The 18,936-nt window shown below is 46.6% G+C and overlaps 2 protein-coding genes across 3 annotated transcripts in view; both read left to right on the top strand.

The window, feature by feature from the left end:
* Positions 1-508: 508 nt before the first annotated feature.
* Positions 509-12,275, top strand: ALAD (aminolevulinate dehydratase). Of its 2 annotated transcripts, none has more exons than XM_075834825.1 (12): positions 509-586; positions 2,413-2,541; positions 2,626-2,676; positions 7,048-7,144; positions 7,442-7,577; positions 7,741-7,824; positions 7,915-8,003; positions 8,363-8,418; positions 9,827-9,914; positions 10,064-10,150; positions 10,627-10,756; positions 11,266-12,275. In XM_075834825.1, the coding sequence occupies exons 2-12, from the start codon at positions 2,429-2,431 to the stop codon at positions 11,325-11,327; spliced, it is 993 nt and encodes a 330-aa protein (XP_075690940.1). In that variant the 5' UTR covers positions 509-586; positions 2,413-2,428; the 3' UTR covers positions 11,328-12,275. The 2 variants fall into 2 exon arrangements, with proteins under 2 accessions (XP_075690940.1, XP_075690941.1); XM_075834826.1 differs by lacking the exon at positions 509-586 and adding an exon at positions 1,977-2,000.
* A 4,182-nt stretch (positions 12,276-16,457) lies between these two features.
* Positions 16,458-18,936, top strand: part of HDHD3 (haloacid dehalogenase like hydrolase domain containing 3) — a 6,452-nt gene continuing 3,973 nt past the window's right edge. Inside the window, exon 1 of the mRNA XM_075834823.1 lies at positions 16,458-16,511. The gene's annotated coding sequence lies outside the window, so the exon portion shown is untranslated. The remainder of the gene's footprint in view (positions 16,512-18,936) is intronic.

Genomic DNA, 18,936 nt, shown 5'->3' with positions numbered 1-18,936 from the left:
ATTGTCCAAAGGAGCTGCCACACTAGATAGATAGAGAGAGAGAGATATGAGATAGATAGATAGATAGATAGATAGATAGATAGATAGATAGATAGATAGATAGATAGATAGATAGATATGAGATAGATAGATAGATAGATATGAGATAGATAGATATGAGATAGATAGATATGAGATAGATAGATAGATAGATAGATAGATAGATAGATAGATAGATAGATAGATAGATAGATAGATATGAGATAGATAGATAGATAGATATGAGATAGATAGATATGAGATAGATAGATATGAGATAGATAGATAGATAGATAGATAGATAGATAGATAGATAGATAGATAGATAGATAGATAGATAGATAGATAGATAGATAGATAGATAGATAGATAGATATTACTAGAGAGTTTGTACTTTTGCTGTAACTAGTTGATATTGAGATGCAGTACCCGCAGATGGCCACTGGGTGTCAGTGGTGAGGACACGTGCTGGGTTAGGGGGCGTGGTGTATGGTAATAAAGGGGCTGCAGGCAGTTTCCGGGTGACATGTCAGTGCAGTCAGTGGACGGTGATCTCTGCAGGGAGCGGGTGAGTGTGCTGCGCATGTCCGCTGTGTCATACTTCTATACCTGCTCTATATGTTCCTATATAGAAACGTTGTAAAGCCCAGTGACATGCGGGGGGTATATAATTATAGAGGGGGTCGTGTAGGATGGGGTGTCCGGGTGCTGGGACACCCACAATCATCACATATTTCTTCTGCAGCGTTTTTCTCACATAGATCCGCTTAGGTTTTTTTTTGTTTTGTTTTTTTTTTAAAACGTAAGGGTATGTGCACACACACTAATTACGTCCGTATTTGACGGACGAATTTCGGCCGCAAGTCCCGGACCGAACACAGTGCAGGGAGCTGGGCTCCTAGCATCATACTTATGTACGATGCTAGGAGTCCCTGCCTCGCTGCGGGACAACTGTCCCGTACTGTAATCATGTTTTCAGTACGGGACAGCAGTTCCACGGAGAGGCAGGGACTCCTAGCGTCGTACATAACTATGATGCTAGGAGCCCGGCTCCCTGCACTGTGTTCGGTCCACTACTTGCGGCCGAAATACGTCCGTCAATTACGGACGTGATTAGTGTGTGTGCACATACCCTAAATGTCAATGTGCGTCCCGTTTTTTGTGGCGTTTGTTTGTAGCAGAATCTTTGCGTCACATGATTTGCAATGTGAAAAACTCCTAAAACAACAAACCCAGATGGTAAAACGCGCGATTTGCAAAAAAACGCCACATTGTATTGCAGTTCTGTCCGGTTTATTAGACTTTCTGGATTATCGGACGCCGCTTCGTTTACAGATGTGACATTATTGCAGTTTCGTTTCCTTTCGTCGTGGTTTGTAAACCACAGCTTTTTTCGTTATTGCGTCACGTTGGTCTGCGTGTCAAGTTCACACTTCTGGTCACCAGCGCCGAATGGGAAACGTTTAATTTATGAGGTTCGTCGGCTTCCGGCGTGGTTTCCGTCGTTTTCACGGGCAGAATAGCGCCGCATGCAGCATTAAATGGAAAACGTGGTTTCTTAGACGCATCGGAAACTCTTCAAAGTACTAAAACTTTATTTATAATTTCAACGTTTTATTATAAAAATTTTTACATTTTGACAATAGCCGCTTTTATAACCGCCCCTCCCCCTGTCACGAGCCTGCACCGCGTCTAATCTTTTAACCGTTCATGCAATTCCCCGCACTCAGCATTTCCCTTATCTAATCCCTCCAGAACGTAACCTCTGTTGGAAAGATGATAGAAAAGTGCAGAGCCCACCCAACTCGCATGGCAACCTGGGTTTACTAAAATATCCTCAATCCTGAGTTGGGGGATGGCAGCCATATTGCTTTTTTTCAGTTTTGGGGGTGCATCATAACTGCCGAGTAAATACGGGTTACGGAGACCTGCGTGTGTCGTCGATATGCGACAAACTCGGCAAAGGCGCGGAGCCTAATCAGGTAGTCCCTAATGATTGATTAGAATGGGCTACTCCTTTTTTTTTTTTTTTCTGCATTTCCCCTTTAAATATGTTGTTTTTTTGCGTGGGGGGGGGGGTAAAAAAAATTTGGGCCCAAAACTGATTGTTTACTTTAGATGAACTCTTCATTGACCTTGTTTGTCTGGTAAACCAGAATATTCTCAGATTCAGGGTCATTTCCATGGGAGAATCGTCATCTGTTCATTCCGGGACTGTATAAATAAAGTTTATTGAAGAGGGTGCAGGAAGACGAGTAGTTGCCCATAGCAACAATTTTGCTTTCATTTTCTAAACTGCAGTGAAAATAACAAACTTTATCTCCTCCGGGGACATCTTCTATTTATTCTTTATCAGAGTCGTAGTTTTATAGTTTTTCCTTCATTGATTCACAGCATCGTTACAGACAGAATGCAAGTCGACTCCAAATTACACAGTGGGTACTTCCACCCTGTCCTCCGGGCCTGGCAAACCACGGCGACCAGCCTCAATGCCTCCAATCTCATCTACCCCATCTTCATCACGTGAGTGACCCCCCCCCCCCCCCCCCGGTGATCTGTCTCTTGTGGTTATTTTGTACTTTATTGCTTTTTATGTTTATGTTACAGAGGTAATGCTGATGCTGTAGAACCAATCAACAGTCTACCGGGGCAAGCGAGGTGAGTAGTCGCTGACTTGTGTCTAACGTAGAAATTGCCTTCTGTCAGCTCTCCTGTGTGGTGTAGTATAGAGGAGCAGTCAGCTCTGCTGTGTGGTGTAGTATAGAGGAGCTGTCAGCTCTCCTGTGTGGTGTAGTATAGAGGATCTGTCAGCTCTCCTGTGTGGTGTAGTATGGAGGATCTGTCAGTTCTCCTGTGTGGTGTAGTATAGAGGAGCTGTCAGTTCTCCTGGGTGGTGTAGTATAGAGGAGCTGTCAGCTCTCCTGTGTGGTGTAGTATAGAGGAGCTGTCAGCTCTCCTGTGTGGTGTAGTATAGAGGAGCTGTCAGCTCTCCTGTGTGGTGTAGTATAGAGCTGTCAGCTCTCCTGCGTGATGTAGTATAGAGGATCTGTCAGCTCTCCTGTGTGGTGTAGTATAGAGGATCTGTCAGTTCTCCTGTGTGGTGTAGTATGGAGGATCTGTCAGTTCTCCTGTGTGGTGTAGTATAGAGGAGCTGTCAGCTCTCCTGTGTGGTGTAGTATAGAGGATCTGTCAGTTCTCCTGTGTGGTGTAGTATAGAGGAGCTGTCAGCTCTCCTGTGTGGTGTAGTATAGAGGAGCTGTCAGCTCTCCTGTGTGGTGTAGTATAGAGGAGCGGTCAGCTCTCCTGTGTGGTGTAGTATAGAGGATGTGTCAGCTCTCCTGTGTGGTGTAGTATAGAGGAGCTGTCAGTTCTCCTGTGTGGTGTAGTATAGAGGAGCTGTCAGCTCTCCTGTGTGGTGTAGTATAGAGGAGCTGTCAGTTCTCCTGTGTGGTGTAGTATAGAGGAGCTGTCCGCTCTCCTGTGTGGTGTAGTATAGAGGAGCTGTCAGCTCTCCTGTGCGGTGTAGTATAGAGGATCTGTCAGCTCTCCTGTGTGGTGTAGTATAGAGGATCTGTCGGCTCTCCTGTGTGGTGTAGTATAGAAGATCTGTCAGCTCTCCTGTGTGGTGTAGTATAGAGGATCTGTCAGCTCTCCTGTGTGGTGTAGTATAGAGGATCTGTCAGCTCTCCTGTGTGGTGTAGTATAGAGGAGATGTCAGCTCTCCTGTGTGGTGTAGTATAGAGGAGCTGTCAGCTCTCGTGTGTGGTGTAGTATAGAGGAGCTGTCAGCTCTCGTGTGTGGTGTAGTATAGAGGAGCTGTCAGCTCTCCTGTGTGGTGTAGTATAGAGGATCTGTCAGCTCTCCTGTGTGGTGTAGTATAGAGGAGCTGTCAGCTCTCCTGTGTGGTGTAGTATAGAGGAGCTGTCGGCTGTCCTGTGTGATGTAGTATAGAGGATCTGTCAGCTCTCCTGTGTGGTGTAGTATAGAGGAGCTGTCGGCTGTCCTGTGTGATGTAGTATAGAGTAGCTGTCAGCTCTCCTGTGTGGTGTAGTATAGAGGATCTGTGAGCTCTCCTGTGTGGTGTAGTATAGAGGAGCTGTCGGTTCTCCTGTGTGGTGTAGTATAGAGGAGCTGTCAGTTCTCCTGTGTGGTGTAGTATAGAGGAGCTGTCAGTTCTCCTGTGTGGTGTAGTATAGAGGAGCTGTCAGTTCTCCTGTGTGGTGTAGTATAGAGGAGCTGTCAGCTCTCCTGTGTGGTGTAGTATAGAGGAGCTGTCAGCTCTCCTGTGTGGGGTAGTATAGAGGATCTGTCAGTTCTCCTGTGTGGTGTAGTATAGAGGAGCTGTCGGCTCTCCTGTGTGGTGTAGTATAGAGAAGCTGTCAGCTCTCCTGTGTGTTTTAGTATAGAGGAGCTGTCAGCTCTCCTGTGTGGTGTAGTATATAGGATCTGTGAGCTCTCCTGTGTGGTGTAGTATAGAGGAGCTGTCGGTTCTCCTGTGTGGTGTAGTATAGAGGATCTGTCAGTTTTCCTGTGTGGTGTAGTATAGAGGGCTTGTCAGCTCTCCTGTGTGGTGTAGTATAGAGGAGCTGTCAGTTCTCCTGTGTGGTGTAGTATAGAGAAGCTGTCGGTTCTCCTGTGTAGTGTAGTACAGAGGATCTGTCAGTTCTCATGTGTGGTGTAATATAGAGGATCTGTCAGCTCTCCTGTGTGGTGTAGTATAGAGGATCTGTCAGTTCTCCTGTGTGGTGTAGTATAGAGGATCTGTCACCTCTCCTGTGCGGTGTTGTGTAGAGGATCTGTCAGCTCTCCTGTGTGGTGTAGTATAGAGGAGATGTCAGTTCTCTTGTGTGGTGTAGTATAGAAGATCTGTCAGTTCTCCTGTGTGGTGTAGTATAGAGGATCTGTCAGCTCTCCTGTGTGGTGTAGTATAGAGGAGCTGTCAGCTCTCCTGTGTGGTGTAGTATAGAGGAGCGGTCAGTTCTCCTGTGTGGTGTAGTATAGAGGATCTGTCAGCTCTCCGGTGTGGTGTAGTATAGAGGAGCTGTCAGTTCTCCTGTGTGGTGTAGTATAGAGGAGCTGTCAGTTCTCCTGTGTGGTGTAGTATAGAGGAGCTGTCAGCTCTCCTGTGTGGTGTAGTATAGAGGAGCTGTCAGCTCTCCTGTGTGGTGTAGTATAGAGGAGCTGTCAGCTCTCCTGTGTGGTGTAGTATAGAGGAGCTGTCAGCTCTCCTGTGTGGTGTACTATAGAGGAGCTGTCGGTTCTCCTGTGTGGTGTAGTATAGAGGATCTGTCGGCTCTCCTGTGTGGTGTAGTATAGAGGAGCTGTCAGCTCTCCTGTGAGGTGTAGTATAGAGGAGCTGTCAGCTCTCCTGTGTGGTGTAGTATAGAGGAGCTGTCAGCTCTTCTGTGTGGTGTAGTATATAGGATCTGTCAGTTCTCCTGTGTGGTGTAGTATAGAGGAGCTGTCAGTTCTCCTGTGTGGTGTAGTATAGAGGAGCTGTCAGCTCTCCTGTGTGGTGTAGTATAGAGGAGCTGTCAGCTCTCCTGTGTGGTGTAGTATAGAGGATCTGTCAGCTCTCCTGTGTGGTGTAGTATAGAGGATGTGTCAGCTCTCCTGTGTGGTGTAGTATATAGGATCTGTCAGTTCTCCTGTGTGGTGTAGTATAGAGGAGCTGTCAGTTCTCCTGTGTGGTGTAGTATAGAGGAGCTGTCAGCTCTCCTGTGTGGTGTAGTATAGAGGATCTGTCAGCTCTCCTGTGTGGTGTAGTATAGAGGATCTGTCAGCTCTCCTGTGTGGTGTAGTATAGAGGAGCTGTCAGCTCTCCTGTGTGGTGTAGTATAGAGGAGCTGTCAGCTCTCCTGTGTGGTGTAGTATAGAGGATCTGTCAGCTCTCCTGTGTGGTGTAGTATAGAGGAGCTGTCAGCTCTCCTGTGTGGTGTAGTATAGAGGAGCTGTCAGCTCTCCTGTGTGGTGTAGTATAGAGGAGCTGTCAGCTCTCGTGTGTGGTGTAGTATAGAGGAGCTGTCAGCTCTCCTGTGTGGTGTAGTATAGAGGAGCTGTCAGCTCTCGTGTGGTGTAGTGTAGAGGAGCTGTCAGTTCTCCTGTGTGGTGTAGTATAGAGGATCTGTCAATTCTCCTGTGTGGTGTAGTATAGAGGATCTGTCAGTTCTCCTGTGTGGTGTAGTATAGAGGAGCTGTCAGCTCTGCTGTGTGGTGTAGTATAGAGGAGCTGTCAGCTCTCCTGTGAGGTGTAGTATAGAGGATCTGTCGGCTCTCCTGTGTGGTGTAGTATAGAGGATCTGTCAGCTGTCCTGTGTGGTGTAGTATAGAGGATCTGTCAGCTGTCCTGTGTGGTGTAGTATAGAGGAGCTGTCAGCTCTCCTGTGTGGTGTAGTATAGAGGAGCTGTCAGCTCTCCTGTGTGGTGTAGTATAGAGGAGCTGTCCCCTCTCCTGTGTGGTGTAGTATAGAGGATCTGTCAGCTCTCCTGTGTGGTGTAGTATAGAGGAGCTGTCAGCTCTCCTGTGAGGTGTAGTATAGAGGATCTGTCGGCTCTCCTGTGTGGTGTAGTATAGAGGATCTGTCAGCTCTCCTGTGTGGTGTAGTATAGAGGAGCTGTCAGCGTTTAGCATGTATTGTGCTGTTCCTCTGTCACTCCTCCTGGAAGTGCAGGAATAAATTGACAACTGCATTTTACCATTCCCTTGTTAATGGGGGGGGGGGGGGGTGCACAGTGATATTTTCGGCTGTTTCCCTAACTCTCATAGGAATTCGTGATGTTACTGAATTTGATTGCAAGCTCGGTAGGTCAGGATCATAGGTCTTATCAATCCTCCTCCTGCATCGGCTGTAATGTACACCCTGATATCTGCTGAGCGTGTTCGCCCTCCCCGGCGTGGTTACAGATAAGGCGACTGGAGCCAGGAGCCCGGCTGCTTGGCTCTGATATACAACCGTGTCCTAATTCATCTATTAATGGGGACGTGACTGGTAGATATTTGGGTGAGAATTTTTGTGTTTTTCTTTGCAGATATGGAGTAAACAAACTGGAGGCGATGCTGCGCCCCCTGGTGGAGGATGGCCTTAAGTGCGTGCTGATCTTTGGTGTCCCTGGCAACATCACAAAGGTAATGGAGTTCAGGGCTATAGATGAGGGGGGACCTTATTTCCTGTCATGAATGTGGAAAAGATGGGCGACAGCAGCTGTTTGATCGGTATTGGCTGCCATGTTGGTCGTCACACAAGCAATCCTGATATAGCTATAGCTACGCTGCTGAATATATCACTGCTCAGCCCCGTTCAGATGTATAGACCAGTGCAGTACCATATTCCGGTACATCCCGACCCCTTCATCCTGAAGATTGGGAGCGGTCCTAGTGGTTAGTGGCTCACAATAATGGCAATTTATTATTTTCCGTTCTCAGGATGATCGAGGATCTGGGGCTGACGCAGACGACACACCAGCGATCCTGGCTATCCGGAAGATCCGCGCAGTCTTCCCTCAGCTGCTCATAGCTTGTGATGTGTGCCTGTGTCCCTACACGTCCCATGGGCATTGCGGTGCGTCTCGGCCTTCGGCTTCAAGTCTAATATTTTATGGGTTCGGGTACCCCCGCAATGATGGCTGCGGATAGTGCCCCGTACAGCGTTCCCATAATGCCTCTTCAGGCCAGGGTGGTATTACGTCCGTGCCCTTTAAATGCCATGTTCTCTGTTTCTGTAGGAATCCTGCGAGATGATGGCAGCATCCAGAACGAGAGCAGCTGTCAGCGACTGGCAGAGGTAGCACTGGCATATGCACGTGCAGGTACAGTAAAGAAGTGTTTGTTTGTTTTTTTCCCTCCACACCCCTCCCCCCTCACTATTTCCCGGTTCAATGTATTGTTCTGTACTACAGGGTGTCACGTAATTGCGCCCTCCGATATGATGGACGGGAGAATTGGGGCCATTAAGAAGGCTTTAATATCCAATGACTTCGGGAATAGGGTGAGTGTATATATATTTTTTTTAATACTTTAAAAAAAATAAAAATAAAAATGTAGGTCAAAGCATCATGGGAGTTGCCTTTAACAACAAATCAGATTTCATTGGACAATTTTTTTTAAGTGGAGATTAAAAGGCTCTGCTTTTTCCAGGAACAGCGCCACCCTAGTTCACAGGCAGTGTCTGGTATTGCAAGTCAGTCCCATCTCATTTAAAGGGGCTTACCTGCAATACTAGACCCAGCCTGTGAACAAAAGTGGTGCTGTTTTTGGAAAAAGCGAGGTCTAACGTTTATCACAGAAAATCTCTTGGCGGTAAATGACATGAAGAAACCATTTTCTTTATTTATTTTTTTTACCCAGGTTTCGGTTTTAAGTTACAGCGCAAAATTTGCCTCCTGCTTCTATGGCCCGTTCCGGTAAGTGTTAGACTGTCGCTCTGGGGATTCTTGGGGTCACTGGGCCGTATCTCTGCCGTCCAGGGTGTAGGGGAGAACCACTGGGTCACGTTAAAAATAATTCTCTATATAATGACAACGCTTCCTGTCTGACATTGGGATTGTACTTTCACTTCTGCGTGCAGCCATCTTTATTTCGTAGTGCGTTTCGGTTCTCCAGTGAATAGAGGGTTAACCGCCTAGCTGTGCCCTGGTGGACTTTATACTCCGAGTAGTTGAGCTGTAAAGGACGGGGAAGCTGTTGGAGACAATCAATGCTGTTATTAAACTCACGGAGCGCAATCCTAAGACCCCGCCATACAGCTGATTTTGGCGGGGGATGTTGCGGCCGGCTGATTATTTTCACCTCCTTAGCATTGCAGGGGAATGTATTATTAAGCTGACCACTAGAGGGAGAAACGCTGCTCTACACTCTGCCTTATAAAGAGGGGGTCCTGAGTGGGGCCACCTCCTCTATGACGTCCATATACTTTAACAGGGCATACGGACAGCGGTTGTCCCAATGTCCTGCTGAGCGGTTTGTTGTAGTTAAGGGGTTGTCCAGTTTAGAAAACCTATTCTACACCCTATTAGGGTATTCTCGAGTAACAGAGGGGGTCCTAATCTCTTGGACCGAGTGGAGAGCAGTTACATATATCTCCTGTCCTGTATTATAGCCATTTATATGAATAGACACTGTAATGCTTTATTTTCCCTGTGGTGGCGCTGCAGGGAAATAGAACATTTACTGACAGGATTCCCCACAGATCACAGCTGATCGATGGGGGTCACGTAACTTTTTTTTTTTTTATGGAGGTGTATCTCCAAGAATAGTCTGGCTACTTTAAAGGAGTAGTCCGGGCGTGGACCGGAGCCATCTCCTTCCGGCATGGACATCCGGTGCCCAGAGGCAGCCAGAGCAGCTGATCGGTGCGTGGTCAGGATTGGTCATGAATATATGATCAGTGGGGGTCCAAAATCCTGTGGCTAGGTCATCAGTTGTCAGTGCCTTGTAAAATATACAAGAGTGAAATTTGAGCCTGACTTATTAGGGTAATTCAGGGCAGTCATGGCGGCACGTGATGCCAAATCCCCTCCCTCTGCTTCCATATATTACCTGTGGACAGAAGCTTCTTGCTCCCTATAGTCTCTCTGCATAGTCCAACTTCTAGGACCACAATCGATCGTGAGAATAACGATGCTGCTCCACCTGGTACTTCGTCAGACACAGGACAGCAGATCCACCCCGATCACATGTGATCCGAGAGATATGTCTGCAATCATAATTAGTGGGGTTCCCCTAAGACCGGCACCAGGTCAGGGAGTTTGTGTGCTGTCACGGGGTTAGATATTTTTATTCATTATCTTTTTTTTTTTTTCTCAATCACAGAGACGCAGCTCAGTCCAAACCTGCATCCGGTGACCGGAAATGTTACCAGTTACCTCCTGGAGCAAGGGGACTGGCCAGCAGGGCGGTGGTAAGGAGGCCACAATATTCATTTACCAGAATGTCCAGTCTCGTTTTTTATTTAAAGTGACGTGCAAGTGAATACGTATCAGTGAGCACCCAGTTATAAGATGCGCGCACAAACTAGGCTCTTCTGACCATGTTTTCTCCTCCGGACAGGACCGTGATGTTCGTGAAGGTGCCGACATGCTGATGGTGAAGCCCGGAATGCCGTATTTGGACCTTGTTAGAGAAGTTAAGGACAAGGTAGGACTCTTGTGACCAAAAACGGAACAGCAATGCACAATCTCAAGCATGAACGGCGCCTTATAACATGTCGTTTTTGGGACCATAATTCTGCGTTGGTTAATTACATAATATATCTTTATACTGGTACATAGCGCCAAATCCCCTGCAGAGACCGTTACATGATAAAATTCTAGCTGCCTGCAGCCACCACTAGAGGGAGCTAAGGAGCTCACTGCGTATTGCTTGCACATAGAGCTCCGTATTAACACCGCATGCAGTAAGCTCCCTCTAGTGGTGGCTGCAGGAATAAAGCGTTGTATTAGTTAGCTCTGTCTATGCGGGGGATTTGGATCTCTGTATCAGAAAAAAGACTCCAACCACTATGTAGATATATTAAGGAATACTTGACCTGAAAACGGCGTTGTTACGTGTTTTCAGTAATGATGGGAGCGGCAGACTTCATGTAAGTAATCTGTTTCATCTCAATATTTCAGCACCCTGACCACCCACTAGCCGTGTATCACGTGTCAGGGGAGTATGCCATGCTGTGGCACGGAGCCCAGGCCGGAGCCTTTGACCTCAAGGTGGCGGTATTAGAAACCATGACTGGATTCAGGAGAGCGGGTAAGTGTAATGGCCACTTCATCGTTGTGTATATATAAAGATCCCCAGTGCATACAAGTCCTTGATTTATCCTGATTATAGGCTTCTAGTTATGCAGTGACAATGGAGTGGGGGGATGTACTGCTGCATATGTAGACTGATTCCCTGTGAAATCTGTCATGGCAGCCATGTTGGTTGTCACCCAGCTTTTTTTTTTTTTTCTGTTTACCTTTTAAAGGGGTTGTACATGATTAGAGAAAAACATGGCTGCTTTATTGCAGGTAAGCCCCTTCAGTGCCACGCCTCTCCATGGGTTGTGTCTGGTATCGCAGCTTAGCTCCATTAAAGTAAATCGGAGTGAGCTGCAATACCACACACAGCCTGTGGATAAGGGTGGCGCTGTTAATCATGTACAACGTCTCTAAGGACATATCGGATCACTTCGATCGACAAAATAATTTTTTAGTTTATGCTTTCTTCTTAATGCCAAGTAACTATCATTGTACAGATTTTTTTATTTTTTTTTGCAGGCGCTGATATAATAATAACTTATTACACCCCACAACTCCTCAAATGGTTCAAGGAATTGTGAGGAAACAGAACCAACCTACCCGCATCCAGCTGCAGCCCGGAGATATAATTACCAGACTGACCATTCCTGATATTACTGGGGTCATTTCACTATTAGGGACTGGCAAATAACCTCGAAATCTAAAATAGCGATAATAGAAGCATATTCATAAATTGACCACTCGGTGATCTAGTTCCGAAGACCGGCCGCCATCTTGCTCCCTTCCTGGCAGCCGCGATCTAAATCTCTGTTAGCCATTATAAATGAACTGTACCAGCACTTGTGGTCTATGAGTGACAACGCCGGGTCCCTACAATGGTGTTCAGATCCCGCGTGGTCTCCTGTGGGTTGCGTCACCCGTTGCGAAGCAGCCGCCTGAAGAGATGTCGCAAAACTCTGACTTCTCAATTACAATAGAAAACTTGAGAATTGGTTCGTAACGTGTGGACCGTTGCCAAATACTTGGGTCATGCTAATTTTTATTTTACAAATTTTGGAAATTTTAGACTTTGAAGGTTAACTCCAGGGCAAAATGATAGTGTAATGCTTAGTGCAGGACCTGAGGAGGCGGAGCATGACACTGATTCAGAGAATCCCTGCCATGCTCCGCCCCCTCAGGAACTGCACTAGAATTAACACTGCCCACTCGGTTTGGCCTGGAGTGTTCCTTTTTAATCTGTTTTTGTTTTATTAGTTGGTAAAGTAAAAACTAAGGCCTTATTCACACGTGGCGCGTTCAGATGCTGCTTTTTGTTTTTAAGTCTGCTTTTAGTGTAAATACAGATGATATTATACTTTCATTTTACTGCGTTGTTTTGTCTATTTGAGAGTAGGATGTTGTGCTACAAAGGTCTTCTAAGCAGCAGTCGGTTTATAAAATAAGATAATAAATATTATAAATTATTGTATTATTGCACCAATTTTCTTTAAATAGTTAAATAAATAATGGGGCTGTAAACTTTTCTGGAATTCTATTCGTTTTTGTGTTTGCTTTTATTTCCTTCCTGAGCGTATATGGTTAATAGAACTGCTGCCTTGGCACAGATTCAGGCCGGGCACTTTGGTGCAGTTATTTTTCTTTTATCCCCTTGTTCTGGCAAAAATAAAAATTGCCTCATTGTTCTGCATGAATCTTGCCTTACCCTCCCTTTACATTAGAGGCATGTTTTTACAGTAGAAGCACTGGGGTCTGGAGATGGCCCGTGGCATGGTCAGCCCTTTACATATAACCCTGCCCTCTCAGTCTGCTCAGTTTCAGCCCTTTGTTGTTGTCATTGTAAAAGTTGCTTATCTTGGTTCAGGCAGCACAGTAAACTTATCACTCTGTTATTGAAGGGGTTTTCCACCCTTTGACAACTGATAGGTCATCAGTGCGGGTCTAACACCCGGACCCCGCACCTATCAGCCGCTCCGGTGGGCTGCGGGCACCGGATTTTATGGCAGATATTGCTATGTATGGAGCCGGAAGCAGTTGGCTCTCTGTACATAGCATAGTGGCCGTGCTGCAGAACTGCAGCTCTGCTCCTATTCACTTGAATACTGAAGATCGGCCGCTAATCCGTGACCGGAGCCAACTGCTTCCGACATGTACGTCCGGTGCACAGAGGCACTGGACCAGCTGATCTGTGCGGGGTCCTGGTGTCAGCCCCCACAGATCATGTACTGATGACCTATCTGGGGGATAGGTCGTTAGTTGTCAGAAGGTGGAAAACCCCTTTTAAAGCTGGCCGTACACAAGTCGGCGAATGTTACTGGGGTTGGACAACAATTTTCTGTGTATGAAGGCCATCCGGCTCTCCCCAGCTACAGATGTCGGGGAGGAATCGGGCATGTTGGATTTCAGCAATACTTTGTCCTCGTGGGAAATGAGCGGTTCCTAGTGGTGTCTGGCAGTGGCTTTCTTCTTGCATGCTCATTAGGATATGCCAGCGGTTTCTGATCGGTGGAGGTCTGACCTCTGGCACCCCCACTAATCCTGAGATTGAAACTGCTGCTAGTTGTGTAGCCACCCGCTGTGCAGAGAAATGCAACATAGTGCCATTCAAGTAAAACCAGTGCTGTGGCCCCCCCATCAGGATCTGTGGGGGTCCCAGAGCCTGGATGCCCACTGATCAGAAAGTAATGGTATATCTTAATGACCTTGAAAACAAAGCCCTTTATCACCAGGGGGCCACTGGTATAGATCTCTTTTAGGGTATGTTCACACGCACTGTTTTCAGACGTAATCCGGGCATTTTATGCCTGAAAAAAACTTCTCCATTACGCCTACAAACATCTGCCCATTGCTTTCAATGGGTTTTACGATGTTCTGTTTCTTTACGTGTCGCTGTCAAAAGACGTCCGCGTCAAAGAAGTGCATGTCACTTCTTGGGATGTTTTGGAGCCGGTTTTTCATTGACTCCATTGAAAAACCGCTCCAATAACGTCTGTTTAATATGCCATGAAAAATGCGAGTACTTGCAAAAACGTCTGAAAATCAGCTCCGTATTTTCTACTGCGTGTGAACATACCCTTAGGGAGAGAATTGTGAGTCTGATAGTGAACAGATGATTATCTAGACTGGATACAATTGAAACAAATCCTCAGCTGTGAAAATATTAATTTAGGATGGGTCTGCCCATCCGCTGACAGCAAGCAGAGATCTTGTGCGTATTGATAAATTGAAACACAGAATATATCACAAAGTTGCAGAACTTTTCATTATATCGTGATAGAACTTTATTTACATTAAAACAGTTTCCGGAAAAAATTCTGGATGATTAATGGACTTAGATCTCCTGATGTAGGTTTAACAGTGATGTGAATGGGGCTCATTTCTTCGCTATCACCTTTTTATACCTGTTTTAATTTCGGCCATAGAAATGAATGGGGCCGTAATTACGGACGAAATCTACGGTCGAGATTACGGCTACGGCCAGCCGCGGATAAAATATTTGAAACCGGCTTCTTGTAAATGAGCAGTGCCAGTGTAATACGCATGAAGCCAGGTTTATTGTCATGCGGTGCGAGTAAATTGGCGAGATATGATTATATGGCAGTTAACGAATATGTGGTACCTTCTAAGGCCTCATTCAGACAACTGCATTGTGGCCGCATTTTAGCAGCATTAGATCTCTATGATGCTGTTACTTCGTCTTAATAGGCCCGCGGTCGTCTGGGACTTGCGAGCGTAACATGAACGCTAAAATGCGGCCATCTGGATGAGGACTTAGGCCCCATGCACACGAATGTGCTTTTGTGGCCGCAATTCCCCTGAAAATCCACGGGAAAATTGCGGCCCCTTTCTTTTCTATGGGCCATGCACACGACCATGGTTTCCACGGTCCGTGCATGGCCCAGGACCCTGGACCCTGGACTGCCGAAAGAACGGATTTGTCTTATTACGGCCGTGTTCTGCGGTCCAGGCTCATAGAAAATAATGGACTCGGCCGTGTTCATGGCCCGCAAATTGTGGGGTGGCTCGCGGGTGACACTCCGCCCCCGGCTGACCTGAAAATCACAGCCGTGCACATGGCTAAGGTCATGTGCATGAGGCCTTACTCTGCAGATTTTGGTGGTATAGGACCATATACCTATGTTGGAGGGAATTTTATTACTATAATCTCTCCTATAAACTGCAGGAGCAATCTGAACCCACCACAGGATGATGGGGGAAATTAGATTCGATAATCGGTAAACTGTCGGGGTGCAGTTACATGAGGTAGATTTTGTTGCAGAAATTTCTGCAACAAAATCTGCCGCGTGTGACTGCTCCATTATGCGCACGACCGTAGATTTTCTCCGTAATTACGGGACCATTCATTTCTATGGCCGACAGACACCTTACCATGTATTGACGGGAAGATGTCCGGGCCGTAGAAAGCGTCCGTAAAAAATAGGACATGTCCTATTTTTATATTTTACAGACCATACTCCCATACTTTATAAAGGGAGCACGGCTGTCCAGGGCTGCGATCACAGACCGGGTTTATGGCTACGCTCGTGTGCATGGGGCCTTAGGCTACGGAAAGGTACACAGAGTATCCGCCCTGGCGGCCGCAGGGAATTTCGGACAATAAACTGCACCAAATTGTGGTGCAGTTTTTCGGCCAGAATGTCCGCTGCGGAGAACATAAGAAAAAAAGAACCGTCCATACTTACCCTCTGCCGTCCTGCAGCCCGACCTTCTGACATGACGTTTCATCCCATGTGACCGCTGCAGCCTGTGATTGGCTGCAGCGTTCACATGGGATGAAACGTCATCCCAGGAGGCCGGCCTTGACGAAGAAGCAAAGAATTCCGGAAAAGCATTGCGATTTTTGCTGCTTTTACGCCACAAAAAAAAACACGAAATCTTCTATTTGTTGCGGGTTTTACTTTCCTATTTGAATTGACTTTTTTCCGCTCTGCGTTTATGCAAATGTTCAAATCACGCAGCCACGCACCAAACACTTCTGACACACGGAACTGCAACGCGCGCAAAACACTGCGTTTATTGCGCGCGCAAGACGCACACGTTCGTGTGAATCTCGCCTTATGCTGAAGATTTTTCACAACGAAATCCGTTGTGGACAATCCACAGTATTTACGCTACATGTGAGCCTAAGGGTATGTTCACACACACTATTTATGGACGTAATTCGGACGTTTTAGCGCCGAATTACGTCCGAAAATGCGCCTCAATAGCGTCGGCAAACATCTGCCCATTAATTTGAATGGGTCTTACGATGTTCTGTTCAGACGGTCATTTTTTTTAAGCCCCGCTGTCAAAAGGCGGGGCGTAAAAAAGACGCCTGCTTCAAAGAAGTGTCATGTCCCTTCTTCAGACGTAAATGGAGCCGTTTTCCATGGACTCCATAGAAAAACAGCTCCAGTTACGTCCGTAATGGACGCGGCGTTCAAGCGCCTGCACATGCCGTTACGGCTGAAATGATGGGGCTGTTTTCTCCTGAAAACAGCCCTGTAATTTCGGCCGTTACGGACGCTGTAGTGTGAACATACCCTAATAATCCGTCTAGACTTGTATATGGATTTCTTCTGATCATTATTACATGATAGGGGATTATTATCTAATAAGAGGAGAGACGCTGCATATACTGGATCACATTTCTCCTCTGTGTAAAGAATAGGCGGAACCATATTCACTGCTCTTGTTTCCAGTGCAGGGGGGGAAGATTATTTTTCCGGACCCAAGTCCTCTCATCACAGTTCCAGAAGCTGTTTCCGGTAAGTGAGGTTGAGGGAACAGAGAGGTCATGTGACAGGGCTCGCACATTGATACACGGGGCTGGGGGTTGTACATGTGAGCTGGTAAGGGCGGGGGGGGGGGGCAACGTGTTGCCTATAGCAACCAATCAGGAGGCGGCTTGTATTTCGTATCCTGCTCTAAGGGAATAAGAGCTGTAATCTGATTGGTTGCTATGGGCAACAGCACATATGCAGAATTGTATTGTGTCAGGATAGACAACACTGTGTGCTGTGATACACACCAATGGGGTAATATGTCCGACTGCGTAGGACACAAAACATGGCAAACACTTAAATAATCAGACACGCCAACTTACGAGAAGAGACATGAGGGAGATTCTGAAAAGCGATGGATGAAGCATAATGTTTTACCGTATGCCCCGCCCATTTATATAGGACACGCCCCAGCTCGCGACATTTGAATCACAATTAGTGCATATGACCCCCAAAAATAATACAGACCCCGGACATCCTAAACTAATAATACGAACCACATAAATTCAGACCTCAGACACGAGACTGGACCCTGTATGTATGTGTATGTGTATATATATATACACACACAGACCCCCTGAACAAATAGAAACTCTAGACCAGATCACTGACGCAAATACAGATCCTCTAAATTCAGACATTAGACTCCCTAAACTAATATGAACCACCTAAATAAATACAGATCCCACTACAACCCCGACACTAGACCCTGTAAATAAATGCAGACCCTACCCCAACTAAACCCCATAAGCACATACAGACCCCAGACCGGTCTCCCTAAACTAATACAGACCCCAGAAAGATCCCTGAATAAATGCAGACCCAGACTAGACCCGTTAAACTAATACAGACCCCAGACCAGACCTACTAAACTAATACAAACCCCAGACCGGACCCCTAAACTAATACAGACCCCCTAAACTAATACAGACTCCAGATCAGACCCCCTAAACTAATACAGACCCCAGACCGGACCCCTAAACTAATACAGACCCCAGACCAGACCCCCTAAACTAATACAGACCTCAGACCAGACCCCTAAACTAATACAGACCCCAGACCAGACCCCTAAACTAATACAGACCCCAGACCAGACCCCTAAACTAATACAGACCCCAGACTACACCCCTAAACTAATACAGACCCCAGACCAGACCCCTAAACTAATACAGACCCCAGACCAGACCCCTAAACTAATACAAACTCCAGATCAGACCTCCTAAACTAATACAGACCCCAGACTGCACCCCTAAACTAATACAGACCCCAGATCAGACCTCCTAAACTAATATAGACCCCAGATCAGACCCATAAACTAATACAGACCCCAGATCAGACCCCTAAACTAATATAGACCCCAGACCAGACCCCTAAACTAATACAGACCCCAGACTACACCCCTAAACTAATACAGACCCCAGACCAGACCCCTAAACTAATACAGACCCCAGACCAGACCCCTAAACTAATACAGACCCCAGACCAGACCCCTAAACTAATACAGACCCCAGACCAGACCCCTAAACTAATACAGACCCCAGACCAGACCCCTAAACTAATACAAACTCCAGATCAGACCTCCTAAACTAATACAGACCCCAGACCAGACCTACTAAACTAATACAAACCCCAGACCAGACCCCTAAACTAATACAGACCCCAGACCAGACCCCTAAACTAATACAGACCCCAGACCAGACCCCTAAACTAATACAGACCCCAGACCAGACCCCTAAACTAATACAGACCCCAGACCAGACCCCTAAACTAATACAAACTCCAGATCAGACCTCCTAAACTAATACAGACCCCAGACCAGACCTCCTAAACTAATACAGACCCCAGACTGCACCCCTAAACTAATACAGACCCCAGACCAGACCTCCTAAACTAATATAGACCCCAGATCAGACCCATAAACTAATACAGACCCCAGATCAGACCCCTAAACTAATATAGACCCCAGACCAGACCCCTAAACTAATACAGACCCCAGACTACACCCCTAAACTAATACAGACCCCAGACCAGACCCCTAAACTAATACAGACCTCAGACCAGACCCCTAAACTAATGCAGACCCCAGATCAGACCCCTAAACTAATACAGACCCCAGACCAGACCCCCTAAACTAATACAGACCCCAGATCAGACCCCTAAACTAATATAGACCCCAGATCAGACCCATAAACTAATACAGACCCCAGATCAGACCCCTAAACTAATATAGACCCCAGACCAGACCCCTAAACTAATACAGACCCCAGACTACACCCCTAAACTAATACAGACCCCAGACCAGACCCCTAAACTAATACAGACCTCAGACCAGACCCCTAAACTAATGCAGACCCCAGACCAGACCCCCTAAACTAATACAGACCCCAGATCAGACCCCTAAACTAATATA

The sequence above is a fragment of the Rhinoderma darwinii genome, chromosome 8 (genome assembly GCF_050947455.1).
Source record: "Rhinoderma darwinii isolate aRhiDar2 chromosome 8, aRhiDar2.hap1, whole genome shotgun sequence".
In the NCBI taxonomy this organism is placed as follows: domain Eukaryota; kingdom Metazoa; phylum Chordata; class Amphibia; order Anura; family Rhinodermatidae; genus Rhinoderma; species Rhinoderma darwinii.
The sequence above is the reverse complement of the archived record's forward strand: the minus strand, read 5'-3'. Positions and strand labels throughout refer to the sequence as shown.